The sequence below is a fragment of the Toxotes jaculatrix genome, chromosome 5 (assembly GCF_017976425.1).
Source record: "Toxotes jaculatrix isolate fToxJac2 chromosome 5, fToxJac2.pri, whole genome shotgun sequence".
Lineage (NCBI taxonomy): Eukaryota > Metazoa > Chordata > Actinopteri > Toxotidae > Toxotes > Toxotes jaculatrix.
Window position 1 is genome coordinate 25,795,671 of NC_054398.1, and position 20,865 is coordinate 25,816,535.

The 20,865-nt window shown below is 44.6% G+C and overlaps 1 protein-coding gene across 1 annotated transcript in view; it reads right to left on the reverse strand.

Moving 5' to 3' along the window:
- Positions 1–12,248, reverse strand: part of cttnbp2 (cortactin binding protein 2) — a 106,886-nt gene extending 94,638 nt beyond the window's left edge. The window contains exons 1-2 of the mRNA XM_041038621.1: positions 11,835–12,248; positions 5,481–5,588 (exon numbers count right to left, since the gene is read on the reverse strand). Of these exons, the coding sequence (XP_040894555.1) occupies positions 5,481–5,588; positions 11,835–11,915 (189 nt within the window). The 5' untranslated portion in view covers positions 11,916–12,248. The remainder of the gene's footprint in view (positions 1–5,480; positions 5,589–11,834) is intronic.
- Positions 12,249–20,865: the final 8,617 nt, after the last annotated feature.

Sequence of the window (20,865 nt, forward strand, 5' to 3'; positions counted from 1 at the left end):
ATCGACAGAATTAATTTATTAATTCACTAATCGCTGCGGCTCTTGTTTGAACCATTTCCTCGAGCGAAAAATGCCAAAGAAAAAGGGCATTTTCACTACTTTCACTGACATTTTCATTTTATATAAACGCATAATTGATTAATTGAAAATGCGCACTCACAAACACACACACTCAGACATGCTCTTTCAACTATGAGACAGTCCATCCCCCCGGGAGTGAATCCGTCTTCTGCTCTGACTGACAGCACTTCAAAAACCAGCCCAACAAAGAGAGAACAAAAAAAAAAAAAAAAAAGACTGACATAAGAAATGAGACGTCCCGGTGATACCACCTCCCCTGAAATGGGGGGGTGGGGGGCGGGGGGTTGGTGGTGAAGAAGATGGACTGAGTCTTTTTAGCCTCATTCCGAAGCGGCATGTCAGTGGGTGGCAGTGAAACACGAGCCTGTGAGCTTCTGAAGGAGGGTCCAGGTTGGGGGGTCTGGTTGCTAGGCAGCCAACCGATCAGAGCAGGATGCTGATTGGTTTGTGAGAGTGTGTGTGTGTGTGTGTGTGTGTGTGTGTGTGTGTCTGGAGAGAGAGAGGGTTAACCCAAGAAGTGTAGACCTGCTTGTGGACCATGAAAAACAGAGGACGTAGAGGACACACACACACACCAGTTTCTTCACCCTTTGGTGAATTCAGAAGACTTTGCATTACATTTGCATATTCACTCATACCGATGATTTTGTGAAGTTTGTATAGTGTTTTCAAATCAATTTTTTATTCAAAAATGCCTTGGAAATAGGGCCTCTCACCGACAATGATGCCAACACACGCTCTGCGCAGCGTACTGACAAAAAATAATTTCTTTTCTTGGTTGAAGGGCTTTTTCATCCCTATTTCACTTCCAATATCTAGACAATGTTCTGAAAAAGATGGATCAGGTGGAGATGATTATAATACAGCCCAGTATTTTGTTGGATTTGAATAAAATGAAAAAAAAAAAAAAAAAACCTTCCATTGATTTGTAGAGTTACAAATTTTGCACAGCACATAATTGAACTCCTTGGGGAAGCTTTCTGAAGCATCCCTCTGCCTTTCAGGAAAAAGTACAGCTTCTTATGGCTCAGGGAGCTCACTGTGATTTTTTAATATATTTCGGATTAATTGTGCAGCCCAAAGAGAGGGAGAGATACAGCAAGAGAAAGGCTGCAAGAAAGACAGTAATGATGAGTAATGAGCTGCCACAGGGTCTGCCCGAAAAGATAAGAACAGAGATAGAAACAAAGAAGCAGTAAGAGACAGTGAGTGACAGATAGAGAAAGGCCAGGACGTCCAAAATACAAAGATTTACAGGAACAAAAAGAGACGAACAGAGACAGAGAAGAAGACAAACACTGCTGAGTGTGTATGGGGAGGGGAGACATGGAAAAGCCCAGCAACAGGGCATGCCTTAAATAGCTAGATGGTCGGAGATAACGTGACGTTGGAGAAAGCCTGATGGCTCGGGGCATGTGTTGTGTTGTGCTAAGCATGTATGAACCCAGTGCTGACAGCAGCTCCGAGAGCTCTCTGAGTCATATGGCAGATCACATGACTCCCGAGGAGGCTTGTCCGCAAGAGGCCGGACGCGGGTGGGCAGAAACGCCGACAGCGTTTCTCAGTTTCTGCAATGCACCTCAAGAACAACGCTCATTCATTGTAACAGAGAAAAGCCATTTGTTTATGGTTTATTCAGGAGCAAAAGAACCGCGTGTTTTCGTGACATTTCAAGCATGCAGCTGCCACGGGAACGGCACCACCAACCTTCACTATTTTATTTCCCCAGGATAATCCACTAACAGCAAGTACAGTTTTGGCTACAACCACTTGTGCCCTGTTACACACAAACACATGGACTCAAAACACTGGAGATGTAAGAAGATGCCATTCGTTGTGAATCCGTGGTGGCAGCGCACACCACCACCCGAAAGGTTTTCGAATGCTGCAAAGTGAAGGAAGTCAAGAAAGCAGAGCTGACGATTATTTTCATTATCGATTCGAAACAATTTCATTATCAAAACGCGCTGTAACACTCATCTAAAGCTGGTCTACAGAGAGTCTAACTGGCTGGTCGCTAAGCTGCAGCCATGAAGTCATTTTCACAAAAGCACAGACATCCAATCTGGACACCTCCGTCTGTACAATAACTCTCTCCCACTGAGACCGAGGCTCACAGAACATCACTGCCCACCACTTAGAAACCGTTTGACAAACTGTCCAACTGTCCAGGACGTCTTAGTAGAGCGTGTGCATGATTTTTAGCTTCAATTAAACAGAAAAACAAGAACTGCTGACCTGGTGATGTCAGTGCCTTGTTCTATCCATATCTAGGTCTTAAGACATTTTGTTCACCCATTTCAGAAATCAAAGTCAGCTACCAGTCCACCACAGGCTCTGGAAGAGCTTTGATTACCTTGAAATTTTCTACTTGCCTCCTTTGTACAGCATCAACACTGAAGTGGCTTTAAACACAGTGTCTTCGTAAAACAACTCCTTTGTGTTGGTGGGAAATTACCACTGGCCATCAGCCAAAGACTTAATCTGGGTTCTGGCAATCAACTTTATCCGCTTTGACTCGGGCAGCTACTCAGCCATCACTTGCCCGAGATCTACCGTTTGTAAAATAGTGAAAGCAGCTACATTATATTAGAAATGGACCTTACGCCTGTGGCTTGTCGATACCAATAAAACTCTTTCTTTTCAGCTCTGAGAACTGGGTGAGGATGCAGTCTCCAAAAGCCCTCTGAAAAGCGCAGAAGAATGGGTGACTTGTGTAGCCATCGGCCACGGTAATCATGTGATATCTCTGTCGTTCGGCTAATCTGCTTACGGCCTCCTTTCTTTTTCTCCAGGATGAAACCTGATACAACAGCTCAGCGAGCTTCAGCCACACGCTAATTAATCTGCGGCACCAAAGCCTCTTAGTAACACCCAAACACCACAAACAATCGGTGTAGCTGTGCCAAGCCATGAAAGTTTGGTTCAAGCTTTTGGTGTGGGAGCAGTAAAGTAGTATGATGGGGGAATGGTTAGTGTGTAGACACAGGACCTGAACTAAAACTGTCAGGGGGCCGAGGGTTCAGTTCCCCGTGTAGCTCTGTAACTGAGCCACTGTGAGGTGTTTTGGAAATGCTGACTTATACGGCTGGTTAGCTTGATTTGTGCTTTGATTTTATAAAGTAGGGACAGTGTTGTCCACTGAAACTGATAGCCCTGCAGCTGGCGCCCAGATGATGCTTTTCTTCGGGCCGTTTGGGGAGGGGGGGGGGGGGGGGGGGGGGGGGGGTTGGAGAAAGAACTGGAAAGCGAATGCATGGGGGAGTTGGCTTAATCCTCTCTGTCACACTGTCCTGCTTTGTCAGAGCCGATATCAGGCCTCCATTTTTCACTGGATCTTTCTGCATCGCACACACCCTCAATTGCCTTGGCTCTGATTCGAACCGACGACCCGGGCCCTCTCACTCTACATCTATCTTTCTTAACTCTGTCGCTTTTTTTATTCATCTCCCCCATCTTCAATCCCAGTTCCTCCTCCTGTCTGCCTCCCTATCTCTCTCTCTCTCTCACTCTCTCAGATGGGGCTTGTCTGCAACAGAACAAACAGGCTCATTGTGTTTTTGCGAGAGCCGTGGGGGCAGCAGAGAGGAGGCTTATTTCATTGAAACCTGGTTAGGATATCCATCCACGGGGGGGGGGGGGGGAATGGGGCCTGCAGGGACTCTTCATGCCAGCAGTAAACACGGGTGAAGAGGCAGTGAGGGTGGAACCGAAAAACAACAAATATCAGAAACACAAAGGGAACAGGGAAGAGGTGACACCAGGGCACAGACTGTCCTCAATTTAAAGAAAGGGAGACAGCAGAAAGGATAGACGAAGCTTAGCTGAAGGATCTGAATAAAAAAAAAAAAAAAAAAGGAGGAGGAGGAGGATCGCTGCAAAAAGGGAGAAGGAAAGGATAAAGATTCAAATTACTGTCTGAAGCCAAGGCTGTAATGCCGGGTGAGGTAGGAAGTCACTAAGTGCACTTCAATATCAGCGAGATCGAGGAGTGTAAAGCCAAACAAATGGCTCAATATCAGGAAAACTGGACAAAATATCTGCAGGATGAACAGTGTGTCAAAAGCAATAAGGATGGCTAAGGAAGGCTGCCGCACAAACAAAAGGTCACCGGTTCAATCCCCAAAACATGTGTACAGTGTTCGGAGCGCACCAGAGCAAGACACTGAGGCTCTATGTGTCGTTTCAGAGAAATCAACTACAAAGCCTTAAACTAAAATGTGACATTTCATAAGAGCACCTCTCTCTCCTTCTGTCCCAACTCTGTGAATGACTCGCACATTAAGAGCTGATTTAAAAAAGCCTGAGAGGACGGCCTTAAAGTAGAGCATGGACCAGCTGAGGCGACCTAAATACAGAACTGCAGACAGAGAGAGAGGGACCTGCAAGGGTTTGTTCGGAAATAACTCGGCATTCCTGCCCCTGCGGAGAGCGAGCGACCTCCAACGCAAGGGCGAGGCAGGTTCTCCAGGACGCCACCGAGTCATCATCTGTGACAACATCAGTATTCAGTAACCACAGATCAATCCGTCATCCATTTAAACTCATCACAGCCTTCTTCGTCCTGTCATCACGGAGCCCTCAAACCAATGTAGTCTAATACAACAGTCCTGCAATAAATCCTCCCTTCATGCAGGTTGTAATGTTCAGTTTGATGAAACTGTGTTAAAGAGGTGTTTATTTAACTGCATTATCATTTGTGGTGCGGTTGAACTGCACTGCATTATACAAAGAGGTCTGTCTGTGGTTTAGCCTACCCTCATTGATCTGAACGGGGTGGGAAAAATAATAGCAACACCTGTCAAAATAATGCACAACAGCTCCTCAGATTTCCACTGGCAAATACAAACCATTTCACCATTTATCCTTCCTCATTGGTTTTCAATAGGCACGAAGGAACAACAGGAGCCAGAACCAGCTTCAATCATCTCTTTATTACCGCTAGTTAAGCAGGTGGTGCTGGACGGACACAAGGACTGGATCACACTGGCCTTTCTGGCAGGAAACAGAGTGCTAACCAGTCGCTCAGTCAGCTCCCATCCAACAAAGGCAATTAGAGAGACTGCTTATCAGCGGGTAATTACAAAGGAAAGAAAGAAACAGTGGGGCAGAGTCTTTCATCGTGGTCACACAAGTGTTCCGCACATTTCTGGGATAAAGCCACCGACTCAGATCTTGTGATATCGCATTCATTTAGCAGAATTTGTGACCATTCATGTTTCATTAAAGCAAGTGATAGCAACTCAATTCTGGGTCACAATCACAGCTAATCATCTCATCTCCAGCCGTTTCACAAGGGGAAATATGCTCCAAATAGGTTGTGTCTGATTAACCCCACAGCAGCTGTGATGACAGTGGTTTAGCCAGTACAGGAGCGTGTCTGTGTTGTCCGGACTCACCCTCAGGGCCTCTATGACCAGGTCTCGGGCCTCCAGCTCTCCCTCCATGATACTCAGCAGGGTGAGCAGCTCTGGCTTGCTCAGGTTATCCATGTTGAACTCACATTTCTGCAACACAGACCAGAAACAGCATGTCAGAATCATACAAACGGTTCATTTTTAAATTAGGACTGGATGTCAAAAGCTCAAAGGAAACTTTCACAGTTTGTCTTTCTTAGAATAAGTCCAGGGCCCACATTAGTGCTGATCCAGACTTTGCTTGCTACAGTAATTCCTCCCATTTATCCTGGCCATTAAGAGATCCTCTCCTGACACACTTTCAATGTAACTGATGGGCACAAGCTCTACAGACCTCAGCCTCTGCAGAAATGTATTGAAAACTTTATCTATATCAGCAGTGTGGACGTCTTCCAAAGTTCCAGCGTTTGAAGCCAAGACTTATTTTGTGCCTTGATCTCAAAGCTTTGACTATCAATCATAAAATTCTTATACACTGTAGATGGTGATGAAAATAACTGCCTGTGCAACTACAACCCAAAACTGGCCAAGTCATGTGGTACGATCAAAAACAAATCATCCATCCAACACTGCGCCCACTTTGTGACGACTCCGCCAAGAGGGAAAAAAGTTTCTTACATGACAAATACACTTCTTACTCCCAGTCTCAAACTGGTCTCATTAAGTGCTGCCCTCAAATTAGGCTAGATGTCTGGTCCTACCTCGAAGCTATTAAGGTCTAATTACATTTAGCTAGGTCATTAAGCACCTATTTGGTCAGCAGCGACTGCAGGGCGAACGGGTGGAGATGATTGTAACTGGGAATGACCAGACCACTTCATGCTTCCCCTCATGTCAATTAAAAGCTTTTTCTGGTCTATTTATACGAAGTGAAATGGCTGTGTGTTGCCTCGGTCTTGTCTGGTCATAAGAAGAAGGCATGACTTGTTTTGGCTAAAGTCTATTTAATCCCCAATATTTTGTCTGATTATGAATCATGTTGTGCTATAAAAATATAAAAATAAAAAAAAGGTTTCAACTCAAATATGACACTTTCCTTTGATGATTTTGCCCATTTAAAAATAATGATTGTTTTTAAAATTATCGATGAACACACCACGTTAAAATGACTTGTTTCATTTTAACAATATTAAAGACTTTTTTTTTTTTTACAGCCAACGTAAAAAACAGTTATTCAGATTTCAGAATTGAAATAAAACAAATGTATAGTCCGCTTGTAAGAGGGGAGCATTATCACAGTTCAACCAGCTAAAAGTACATACAGCAAAACCAGCTTCAGTATTAAAATGCTTCTTGCCTCTTAATTCTGTAATAATACAAACAGTCAATGAATATAACACTGTATATACAGTGGGCTCAATTAATTGATCACGTCAGTCATTAAATGTGTGTGTCATTAATTTCTGAGGATTTTTTTAGGCCAAATGGTCAACTGTGAAAATAATCAGCAGCTTAACAGAATAAAATATAATAAATAGTTTCAGCCTTTAATGGTATAGTAACATAATAATCTGGAAGGGACTATTCTGCCCGGTGACTACTCTTACTTTTGACTTTGACATTTTGCTTATAATGCTGATATATTTAGTTTATAAGTCACATTTTAGACTGGAAGTATTTTTATTCTTTGGTATTGCATCTTCCACTGGGTTATTGCACATTTGCTTTTTATTGTTGAGTTGAGGAACAAAGTAAAAAATGAGGTAGAAAAAGTCACTGAGGGACATTTCAATGACTCACTGTCAAAACATCAGGTATGTGACAGCAGCTTAGCCTTTCTGTTACTGAGATGGAAAATTCTACAATAAACCAAGAGGCATTTTTGTTGTGACATCATGATTTTGGGACAGTGATTCCTATTCAGAGTGAGTTTCCTGTGTTTTCCCAGTCACAGCTCTGAACACCACAACCGCGTCTGGTTGGTCGGCATTCCAACACTGAGCGTCAAATTGTTGTGTTAAGGAACCTTAAAAGTCTTTGTGCTCATTCAAAGAAAGACCCAAGTGAGGAAAACGAGAAAAATTCTTGGCTGGACAGCGAAAAAAAAAAGAAAAGAAAAAAGACATATTCACACAGAGAGGCCAAAAGATAAGGCCAGAGCTTGGTGACAGAAGAATTTCCAGTTACAGTGTTGGCGACTACTGCAGCCATCTGCTGAGAAAGCCACATCCAGCTGCATTCCCAATATGTGGAAGCTTTTCACAAGGCTGTTTGTTCAGTGAAACCTTAATAAACCAAAGAGGCACGTGGAGGATGTGAAGAGTTGTGGTGCACATCAGGCCGATTGATACCTTCTCATTCTGGTGAAATTCAGTTGTCAGCCCGCCATTTAGGCCTGATTTACAGGCCCGACATCGAAAGCTCAGCCAGGACTGTTCCATTTCATCAAGGAGTCACACACACACACACACACACACACACACACACACACACACACACACACACACATCTCAGGAGGTTTCCTCACACAGAATGTGACTTTGAACAGGCCGGTCTGAGTTTTCTACAAGCTGCTGCCTTCTACGTGTCCTTTACTCGATCCTGTGACAGTGTTTATTTCACCGCAAAGGGGGAAAAGTTCATGCTCAAACAACTGGAACAGTGGTAATAAATCCATATGAACAAACAAGCCAACGCTCGCTCTCTCTCTCTCTCTCTCTCTGTCCCCCTTCTTTAAAAATGTGGTGTTTTAGCCAGAAGAGCTTTCTCAAGGCAGGTGCTGAAACATCCACCCGTGTTTTCAAGAAATCATCTTTTAACAAAGCAAGTTTTGTGCCTGCTCGCTCCGATGAGGACCTTTTTCTTTTCAGAACAAGGAGCTGGAAAGTCAATCACATGTTTCAGTTTAGTCGAACCACGTTTCTACTGTGATGCGATCACGGCAAAGCCTGGAAATAAGAGCAGGAGAGATTCCAAGGGATTGATTCATTCGCATCGAGCTTTCCAATCGATCCCCGAACTCTCCCCTCCCCTCCCCTTTTTTCCCGGCAGCATTTTCACCACTCTGAGAGCTGGACGACTCAGGGACCCTTGATGGACGGCAACCCTGAGCCACTCTGGCCTGTCATGGGGCCTTGGGCGGTGGGTGAGGTGAGGTGAGGTGAGGGTGGGGGTGTAACACTCACACTCTCTCTCTCTCTCTCTCTCTCTGTCTCTGGCATTTCAGCACAGTGAGCAGGTGAGGCAAGCGAACACTAATTTGTTCCATGAGCCATGAGCTGTGCGCCAAGGGCACGAGCAGCCTGGCCGGCATTCAGAGGCTCGCTGTTAGCCCCCGGTCCACTTAATAAGACCTGTGTCATTTCACTCCGAGCCACAAGGGAAGGGAACGGTTTGCTCTGTGAAAGCTCCTCCACCGTGTCCTGCTGGCAAACGCCTGCTCAGGACTGTGTGTTTCTCACAGACTCATGTCCTGATACCGCCAGCGATATGACAGCCTGTAAACCAACGCCGGTGAGGGGGTTACCATAGGTTACAAGGAAAATGCCACCAAGTTGGAGGAAAATCAAATAATTATAGCGTTGGTTCAACTAAATTACCACAAAACTCATTTAGCTCTTGTGGAATTCAGAGGGTTTTGGGATTTATTTGTCCATGTTTTACGATGCCAGGCTCAATAGGGACTTATTACTAACAAAGTTCAGAACCCTAGATCACAGCATCCCATAGCATGTTTCTATCAACGGACCAAAATCTAAAGATATTCACAACTTAATATCACATAAAACAAAGAACAGCAGCAAATCCCTGTAATTTGCTGATGACCTCTACCGCTTGTTTACAGGGTAATGTGAACCCCCCCTGCCCCCACCCCACCCGCCTCTCATATCAGAGCACAGAAATTTTGTTGTCAGGAAGAAGAAGCGATGACATTACAGCCACTCATGTTAATGGCACTCCTCCACCATGGCAGCATATCCCACATAACCACTGGTGGCCACTTTCAGGAGTCCATTACACAATAGTCCAGCCAGGCAATAAAACACGGCTTGAAGATGGAGCTGAAAAATCTGTCAAATTTAAAGGAAAAAATATGTTTTTCCCCTAAAACAAGGGTCCATTTGTTTTTAAACTTTTAAAACCATCAGTCCAGTCTGTTACAGGAACATTTTATATGAACTTCATTTCATTGGGAGTCTAATGGGACAAGGAACACAAACGGTCTGACGATCAGGTTCAATATGGACCCGCACTTTTTACCAAACTAATCTGGAATGAAAAAAAGGGGGGAAATGTGAAATTTGTTACCCAGCCTGCCCATCGCAAAGAATCTAAGAATCTGAGCACCCTCTTCCTAAACACACATGCCATAGCTGTACACACACAATTCCTCTATGCAATGACAGTTGCAGCTTAATATGGCCCACAGGAGGTTAGTTGACACGTTGTCTAATCATCTAACTGCTTGAGTTTCTTGTCTGGTTGGACTCCTCGTCCTCAGATGTCATCAGCCCCACATGGTAAAAAAAACAAAAAAAAACCCCAATGAGACCCATGTTTTACTTTGACTTCAGCAGAACAGGTTGCAGACACGCTGTCTGCCACATTAACATGTATTCTGGTAAATGAGTAGGAGGGTGACCAGCAGAGTGCCTTTCATTGACCTCTGACCCCTCTCTGGAACCATGAGGGCCGGTCCTTCAGAGTCCTCACAAACGAGAAACTTCCCCCCACCTTGGGCCAACAACGGAGAGTCTCACAGGGGTGAGCAAAGAGCAAAGTGCTTTATTTAACCACGGCAGGCATGATGTTGGTGGGGGGGAGAGGGCAGACCTGCAGGCGGAAGCCCCCTTTTTGTTGGCTGGAGCCCGGAGAAGGAAGTGCTGGCAGAGCGACGGATGAGCCGAGGAGCCTGCCTGGCTCCCATGTCTCTGGAGCACCTGTTCGCCTCGCCGCTACATGTAAAGTAGCCTCGAGGCAGTTCTGAGAGCTTCTGACACGGTACTCCCAGCTATGCCAGCTGAGTCACTGAAATTAAGACCAATTTAGAAAGGTGTCTGGTGAACGGGGGCCTCCACCCCCTCCTCCACCACACTGCCTCTGCCCTCCATCCACCCCCGCAGCTCTTCTCCCACCTCTCTCTCTACCATCTCCTCAGCTCACCGCTCAAGCCCACCCCCACCTCTACACCCACACTCCACCCGCCCACCCACCTCAGGGACCGTGGCTGCTTTCTATTCCAGCAACTCCAAACACTTCAGCCCGCCTCCCTCTCCAATCTCAGCTCCAAACAAGTGCTTTTTTTGTTGTTATTTCACTGGATGTGGTACAAAGGTAAAGCTCAATAACACAGAACGAGGACAAAAACTCAAGCTGCGAAAACATCACTGTCCATGCTGCATTCGTTGTCAGGTCGATAACAACAGTCTGACAGGATGGATCATGGAGACAGCTAGGAGAAGGGAAGGTTTATCCCCCCCCCCCCCCCCCCCCCCCCGCCCCCCTTCTCCAGGCTGGGGCAACAGAATGATCAATTTGCACAGAGGGGTGGCGAACCGCTGCCACGGCACAACAAGCCAAGGGGGCACACTTGAGAAGTCACAACTAGGTGTGTGTAAACGTGAAGCTCAACAAAGGACCACTTTTACACACACACACACACTTTGTACTGCTTGACTTGTCTTGGTCTGACAATCTGTGCAAACCTGTGGAAGGACTCAGCTCTGTAAGGTGATCTCTTCCAGTTTATGGAAGCCTGTGAGGATTCATGCAGAACTGATTGGTGGAGGAAAAAACATTTCCATGCCACAATCAGCTCCACAGGCCGAGTGAATAACACATGCAGGAAAAAAAACAAAACAAAAACACAAAAACAAAGGTGGAATTTTAAATGTTTACACCTTCAAACATGGAAATAAACAATCACTTGATGAAGCTTCTATTTTCAGATGTGACTCTGATTTCCAGTCTCCGTGTATTAGACCCATTTACTGTAATGTATATGAGCTACAACCTGTGTAGGCAGCGACGGTTTTTCTTCGATCCGGCGCAGGATAACGTTACAACTGCGGGACGAAGGTCCAAAGCAGCCGGTAGAGGCGAACAAAAGAGCTCACTGTGATGCACAGGATGAAAACAGCGCACTGATCTGCCTGTGTAGGAGGCCTTTAGGGTTCAATTCTCTGTTATTTATCACCTCAAACCGAGAACAACCCCTTGTTTTCCTCCAGACATTGTCGCGAGGCTCCCGCTGGCCACCGCTGTTGCTTCACGAGCCTGTGCGAAATAGATGCGCACTGCATTTGTCCCTGTTTTCCCGGAGACCAGCTCAGAGCCACGCCGATTAAAACACACCCGTGTGTAGATGTCGTATTCTGTGGAACCAGCGCGTCTTACCGTGTCGACACTTCCCAGCACGGCGGCTGCCAGTGTTTGTACCGGAGGAGGCTGCTCTCCGCTGGCTCCCTCCGACGCCATCTTCGTACTGTAGCGGTCTGCTGGAGTGAGGGCGCATCCGGCACTTATTAACTATTGCGCTGCTGAATGCAAACCACGCCACGGACGGCCATTGAAAGGAAAGAGAGATGAAATCTGACAAACTGAAGGAGCTGTAAATGGAGAGAGGAGGACAGGTCTCCGCCGTGAAAAGCCCACAGCCGAGTGCGCGGGCTGCAGCGGGAGGGGGAGCGTGCTGTCTTGTAGGCGTGGACCGACCGACGCGTAAAATCCAGATGCAGCCCCTGTGCGCTCCCAACTGGAAAGGAGGTGCGACCCGACAGACTGATTGACAACAGCATTTGTCGGCCTCTGTAGCTGTAAAGTAAGCCGGTGAGTGGTTCCCAAACGGAGGTTCGGGGACCTCAAGCGGCGTGTGCACCTATGCAGTGACAAAGGTGAATAAAGATGTTTGAAAATAAGTGAAAAAACGCTTAATTTACATAAATCATTAAAATATATTTTTGAAGGTTTTATTTTATTTAGTTTTATTTATTTAAGCATGAAGGCTACAACATCATGCACGGCCCTAGCCAGCATTTTAGAAATACTGAGGCCAAGAGCCCAAAACACAACACAACATTGTGGAACAGAAGTTCCACAGTTCTTGGGGGGAAGTAAAATTGCAGTTCCACAATGTAAAAATAATCCAAAATAACTATTACCCTCAAAATTTTGCAGAAGTATTCCTTGAAAATAAAAGAACTCATGTGCAGTGACCCTTGTCAGTGTGTTATTGTTATATGTCAGTTTTAAAGAGTAATGTAAGAATCTTATTACTGCAGGTTGGTGGTGGTCATAGTGAATCTAATTCTCTATTATATAACTGTTTTGTAGTTTAAACAATGCATCCTGTCATATAATGAAAAAAAAAATTCCATTATTTCCCTCTGACTTCTTATAATTTCACATTTCTCTGTTTCAGTTGAAGTCTGCCATGCTGAGTGTTTCTGTTTAAAAAATATCACAGCTTTTGTTCCCCTGCACTCAAAAACACCCACAAGCAAAATCTGTCACACAATCTCACGTGGGTCCCATGAACAAACACTCAGATTAGGTCTGACGTGGTCTGTTTTTACATGCTCGCTTCTAAAGGGAGGAGGAAAAGTACATTAAAACTCCACGTGTGTGTGCTGCAGCCCTGAACACGATTACTGATGTTGTATTGGGTTTGAATGCCCTTATTCCAAGCCACTTGAATGTAATGTAATGCATCTTAGGGTCCTTGTCTTTTAGGACTGAGGCATCATCTGTCCTCACCCACCATAGCTACAGAAAATGAACATATACAGGCAGATTATGTTGGTTTAAATGGCTCTCTCAGAAAACACAAACGTTGACAAGACAAGACGTCTCTGTGTAATATACACTCACATTGCAGGCCATCTTATTTGACTGCCTATAAAGTGAAACCAATGTTAATCTTACACGAGTTGTCGCTCAGACTTCAAATCTCTCAGCTCTGGGTCTGTTTATCCCAGAAAAGCAGAGAGAGGATAGGGGCCCTCTCAGCTCCCAGATGTGGCATTTAGGATTAGCGGAGGCTGATCCAGCCTGGTCGTCCAGAATGAGGTTGTTAAGTCTCTATTTAGGTCAGATGTTGCACGATAGACATTCCCTGGTTGCGCTGAGAGTTTGGCCATGTGTTGACCTGAGGGATGTGTAATTTCTCCCTCACATGAGCGCTAACACGTGGTTCACCTGCGTATATTTTCAAGAAACTTGACTGTATCATTGTGGGGGGGGGGGGGGGGGGGGGGGGGGGTTTATCTTAAATTGATTACAGGCTTCTCTGGGGGTTTATAAAAAAAGCTGTCCATGACCTTTACACTCAGGAAAATGTTTCAAACATATTGGACAGACTAGGAAATCCACAGTTGTCAGAATAAGAACAAAGCCTTTTCTCTTTTTGGCAGACCAGTTGACATCTTTAACCTGCAAGGTTTCCATCCAACAGCAGCTGTATTGTAGCAGGAAATTTAAAAAACATATATGGATGTGTTGAAATAGATCTGTTTTGAGTGTGAACGGCTCACTAATGACTTGGTGACACTGAAATCTTGACAGCCCCTCACCTCAAAACATTAAAAATGATTTGTTTTCACCCCACGCTGCTTCTCAAAAGCCTTTTTTTTCATGATGTTTTACGTTCCCTTAATCCCACACACGGATCTGCAGAAGGCTGTCGCTCAGTTTTCAGTGATCCACAGGGGAATTTCAGATGTGAATTCCTGTGCTTCCCACAGAGATCTTTTTTTCTTACTGTCTTGTCATGTGTCAAATCCCAGTCTCGTGTCTAAATCGGAGGCAGATCAGCGGAGATGGAGCTGTCATGTGGAGACAATTCCGCTCCCGAAAGAAAGCTCGTCCTTAGCCTGTGATTAAGGGGGACTCCAGAGATGTGGCACCGACCTGGAAACAACAACCCCCCTCGTCTCTTCAGCTGAAGGCGTCTGTGACCTGAAAAGAAAAAGTTTGAGATTCATTTGTTCAATAAGAAGTTTTGTGATTATCTGTTATAATTTATCGTTTTCATGAACATGTTTTCCTCAGAAAGTGCTTTTCTTTGCTGCAGTGACAGCAATGGCACAGGCAGAGAGAACACAGTACATGTCTTCTGGACTCTGAACACTATGCAAACACTATGAATCCAACCCCCAGAGGTTTTGTGGATTTTAGACAACATCTTTTTTATGTGTGTTTCTGCTTCTGAGACAGGAAAGTCATCACTCCCACGACCACAAGAGGTGAAAATGCACATTGCTTTAAGCATTTGAACAAATAACTAATGCAGATGTTTTCTGGCGAGGAGGTGAATCTCTGTTAGACAAAAACAATAAGTCGGTGTAAATTCAAGGAACTCAGACGTTCCTTGTCATCCATGTCATCACAACTTTTTTAGATGAATTTCCAACCTCCTGTTCCCCCTGTGGAAATTCAACATGTGCAGACTTGACAACTAGCTTGACATGGACAATTCATCACATTAAACATCGAGTCAAAGTCACATTGCTGTTGTGTGTATTGTTGATGCTTGTGCAGCACGGGTTTCTAAGTCTGCACCTCCTGGCAGCCACTGAAGTCAGTCCTACACAGAGCATGAAACATAAATGAGCAGCTGGGCCAGAAAAAGCAAGCAGGCACGCCAGCTGTCTATTGTTTGGTGTCACGCTAAACACGACGGACATTACTGTAAGGTAACGTGAAGGTCTCATCCATGATAATTCCCTGCATTCCTGTAGCAGAGTATTCACTGCTCTTGGTCCGTGAAGTGCAGACAGACATGTTTGTATTTTTTGAAAAGAAGTCTGAAAAGGTTGTCAAGTTTGGTTTTGAGCTGTATCAGCTGATTGTAGACACGTTTGGGCCTTGTTGTCTGCACAGTATGTTGAGCCAGGCTGAATTAATCCTCACCGGAGCCAGAATTAACTCTCCAGAATAGTCTGAGACGACACTTGACTGACACCCTGCTCTTCTCTACCTGCCTGATCCTGTTCACACAGCCAGTGGAGCTGCAGCCAACTGTGACAATCAGGACGAGTTGTTCATAAACACAGGTTGAGAGGAAACAATTGTTCATGTCTATGGGGAAATTTAGAGCCTCTAACTCTAATATCTCATTCCTCTGAGCCATAGAGCTTCATTGTAACTCCAAAAACTATTAAAAACACATCACTGAGCCAAACTGTTGAACTCACTAGACCAAATATGTATTAATCCATCGGTGAAAATAGTCCCAGACAAATGCACTATTCATTTGTCGAGCGATGTTCGATAAAAACTTCAGTGCCCAGCTCTTTTACAGATCTGAAACTGTAAATGTAAGATCCATTTTTAAAGATTTATGTCTTCAGGAGGAGTCAGTGTGTTTGGAGCTGAGAGCCACAGACGTGGAAGTGAAGTCAGGAAGTGTTGAGTCTAACAAACCTGTTGCTGGATTTGGTCTTTTCATGGAATTTGTTGCAAAGACCAGAATGGTGTCTTTAATACTCAGCCCCTGTTCTTTCTATCACACTCACACCAGACACTTTCAGCCCAAAGGCTCAAAGGGTCAGTGGCCTTTTGATCTTGTTCTGTCCACTCTGTGAACCCAGCATCTTACCGACGGACAGCTGAAGGAAACTACTGTTTGTTCTCTAGATCCAACTGAATCCTGACTCTGTGCCAAACGTAGCTAATCATGTTTGCTCTAATTGGCCCGACTGGTCTTGAAACAGGCAGCCTGCGCCGTCACAGGGGAAACTATTGACCCAAGGTAGAGGGTTTGTGGATAACCCTGAGACCAGATCAGTCTCTGTGATGATGTTAGGACTTGAGGAACATCTGTGACATATGAAAGCATGTGATTGATGATAGGGACATTTTTACCTTGAACTGGGTCCACCTTTAGTCTCATTTTTACACACATGGGCAGAATTTGCTTCGGCACAAAATGTCCACCAGACTTTAAGATGGTAGACTGCTGTTTGTTCATGTGAAAAACTAAAATGGCAAGATGTTATATGAAACTGCAGAGTATATAAAAAACTATATTTGTTTTCAGCTAACTGTCAGTGATGTTTCTGTGTTAAAAAAGTGGCCACAATTGTTCCTAAACCCTACGATGAGGGGCCTCTTATCTTAACAAATCCCCCAAACTTACCAAGACCAAACCTAACAAAACCTTGAAGGTCGAAACAGTTTGGAAGGCACAGAGAAATGATGCTGTCAGTCTGTGTCAGTGTCGGTTTTCTGCATGTGCTGGAAGAGCAAATAGCCTCGTGGTTTATGAGTCTGTAGATGAACCATAAACCGGGTCCACGGGGTCCACGGGGTCCACAGCAGGAACAGTGAGCAGAGACATGAGGACAGGAAAGAGCTCAAATAATGATCATCAGAGGAGGAACAGGAGAAAGTGCTGCAGCCGGAGATGACGGGACAGACACTGATGGGGTCGGAGTCGGGAAGCAGCAGGGTCCCTCGGCCAGAGCCCCCCCCCCCCCATCCCCCACCCTCCGCCTCAATCCTGTGTGAATACTTGGCTCATATTAACTCACTCATTGTTGGGATGCACAGCAGGCACAATGACTCCCTTTTTATCGATGAAGGCATGGTGGACTGAGAGGGCAGCCGGGCGACCAATCGGCCATCACTGGGTCCTGTGTGCTGTGGCTCTGAAGCTGGGCCGGCCAGCATGCAGACAGGAAAGAAAACAAAAAGAGTGAGACAGTGAGCCCCGGATCTCATATCTTGGCTATAGCTTCAAATGGGAGGACATGGAAGGTCCAGATAGTGACTCCACTGACAGAGAGAAAGGAAATGGAGGGGAGGAGGAGGAGGACGACGAGAGCCGGGATCTGGGCCACATCTCCGTTTGACTGCCCCTGAGGGGCTGCCAGTAGCTGAACGGGACCTCTATGTCACCGTCCCTGCTGATCTGAAGTCAGCGCTGCTCTGTCTGTCTTTTTCCCCTCTGAGCTCTAATCTCGCTCCCTCTTGATGTCCTCCCCTCGTTTTACCCCTCACACTGTCTCTCTCTGTCTCACCACCATCACATGACTGTGGAGTGGAGGGAACCAGGTGCTTCCACTAAATAGTGAAAGGCTGCAGTCACTGATTTTTGTCTCAATTTCAAGGATCCAGGCCATGAAACCAACCACAGAGGAAAAGTATGAAGGCTGTCGTTTGACTTTGAAGGTTTAAATGATGATGGTGAAGAGAGTCTTTGTAGAAGGAACATCCTCTCAAGTCCCCATCCACTCAAAAAGCACGTTTGACTCATTGCTTCTTCACTTGGATATTTGACCTTCACTAGTTTGACACTAAAGTGCTGTTTTCACATTCATCTGCTGAAGGAGTCTGAGTTTAACACATGTTTTTGGATATTCATGGCTTCTGTATTTTTCAGTGAAGAAGAAGGAAAAAACACATCGGGTACAGATTATTATTCCAATTAGAGGATTAACAAACCAACAACCAAACACTTTAATTAATCTCCGAGCTGAAGAAGTAGCTAAATACTTAATTTTGAGGCACCTGTATTTTACTTGTGAATTTTCATTTTCGGCTACTTTACACTTTTAATCCACTTTAATTCAGAAGGATTGTATTTGACACTTTGGTAGTTACAGCTTTCAGTGAGATTTAAGATTTTACAAAACAAAACAAGATCATTTTCTTTAATAAAATCTGGTTCCTTTTTACATGAACATTCATATTACATGTTATGTTAAACTACTAAACAGTGTATAAAGTGTTTAACACTAGCTTCATTTGCAGTAAACACGCAGTCGTACCATTTGAGAGCTGCTTACTGCATCAGTAATAATGATCCAATAACCTAATCTTTCTCTCTTACAGGGGCTGTTGTACTATAACTTTGAGAACACTTTGTGGGTAATGTGTGAGTAGAATCGTGAACACATGACTTTCATTTAAATTAGAGTATTTTCACACTACTATACTTCTTCCACTTCACCATTAGTAAAAGTACACTCATGCTTACAGATGTCCCACTTTGGACTTTTTCGTTTCTGCAGAAATAAATTTTGTCTCTACATGACTAAAATCCACCTGCAGTGATTAAAGACTTCACACTGTGTCTAAACTTTCCGACAGCACGGGGCTTGTCCTGATTTCTTAGTATTTATCTTTCATTCTGCACCAAACCTCCTCCTTCTGAGGGATTTCAAGAATTAGTAGCACATACCCGTCACAGTGCACAGTGTCCTGAGGAATCTGTTTCTTGGAGTCCTCCTTTGAGAGACCCATTGTGTACACATATTAGAGGAATGGTCACAATGCACGCTGATGCAACCAGTTATTTGAACACTCACCTTGACAATTTCTTCATCTAAGAGAAGGACGGTAAAGATTTGAGGAATGTAAACATGCATGAGAAGATATGAGGAGAAGAAGAAGAAGAAGAAGAAGAAGAAGAAAGAAGAACAACAACAACTTTCAGTCTGCTGCAGAAAATCAAACGTCTGCACTTTGGGTCAGGCTACATGACAGGGTTGCCCCCTCACCCATCTCTGATTCACTGTGCCATCCGGACCAACCAGCATATGGTCAGGGTCATGACCCCGATACTTGGCACCCAGCGTCAGGGAGAATGACACTCTTGTTCAGAACCTGCTCCGACTTCAGATGCCAAGATGAGTCATCCAGAAACTTGACGACTTCAGTGTTTTGCATGAAGCCGCCATCCCCTCGAGCACATTCTCCTTCCTGAACGTTACAGTCTACAGGTTCTGCCAAAGTGTCGCCTTGTCAGTATTACTACCACAACTACTGCTACTATTACCATTACTACTATTACTATAACAGCTACTACTACTGTATAATTGTTACTATTGCCTCGTTATTGTCTTTAAATCCTTCCTAATATTGCCTGGACTAATACTGCATGTTGTGTTGCTATGTCTACTGAAGCTACTAATGTTGTTGCCACTGGCTGAAACACTCAGACTCCTTTAGTTCTAATCTGTATTATGGCTTTGAAAGGTGCTGCATTCTGGATCTGGTTCATATAAATCTGTGATGTTTTATAAGCTCAAGGTGACTGGACACACTGTGGTTGTAGGCGTAACAATAACACAAACATTAAAATGGATTTCTTATGATTCAGATGATCTGCTAGCTGGTGTTAAATGGTGACAGTACTGGACATTGTGTATGACTAACTACATACACAACTTAGAATGATCTTCCCTATAACACAATACTAACAAAAACCTGACATGTTTGGATTGTTCTCCCTGTGAATTGTCTGCACTTCCTCTCAGACTGAAACCTCCTGACGTGACACTTCACGCCTCAGGGCAACATCAGCTCTGCCACGGTGACAGACTGACAGCTCAATCACAGCTCCAGTCACTGAAGAACGCCGGGGATCCAGTTCAGGATGGCTGACCTCCGGTGACTTTGACTGATCTGTAGAGGAGACCCAGTCATTCCTTCACTCTTAAAATTATACGACCTTTTCAGTGATTAAACAAGGAGTGATCATCTCACCTGTTTTCATTGAAGTTTTATAGTTTTTAGATTTTTCTTGACAATCTAAAAACTCAAACCACTGTCAGTAAAGAAAAAAATCAAAAGCAGTGGCAAGATGAGATAAAGCCGGGTTCTCACTATCCAGGTGGCATCCTCAGTCTGAGCAGGCTGAGATTAAGGCCCTCTCTTCATGAACACACTGACAAACACTCACACGGTTACACTTGTTCAGTCCTGGTAGCTGCCAGTACAATCACTATGAAGCTCTATAGCAGACTGCCCTTTCAGCTGCACCAGCCATGCTGTATGCCGTAAATCGCACGCCAACTGACAGCTGTTGTAAAACGTTCTTTTTCTTTTTTTTTTGCCCTAACAGGGCGAACGAAGATTAGGTGGCAATTGTCACAGTGATGACAGAAAACCTGCAAGTCCTTGCAGTTAAGTTTTCTAAGCCCTGTTGTGAACCTGACGTTATTCTCTTCAAAACTTTCATAGGTATTTTTATGTTTCATATTTGAGCTGTGTATGCCACTGGACAGAAAGCTGCAGGTCCTACTGCTTGCATCAAATTGGTCTTGTGCTGCCCTCTGGTGGTGACAGTGAGAAGGGCTTCACCAAAACAGGACTTTTTCACAGCAGACATTTTGGTTTGTTAACACGTGTTTTGCTGTTAACATTAATAATGTCTGCCTCTCTACACCAGTGGTGGAGAGTAAAGTCCATTTACATATAATTTTAGGTAGTAGCAGAAACATGCGGCTTACAATCTGATGCACTGATGCAACAATCTGTATAAGAATGGCCAAACTGGAGCTGACTGAGATGTCTCAGAAAAGCATCTCAGAATGTCCAACCTTGAGGCAGATGGACTACAACAGCAGAAGACCAAGTTCCACTCCTGTCAGCTAAGAAAAGAAATCTGAGGTTGCTGTAGGCACAGGCTCACTAAAACTGG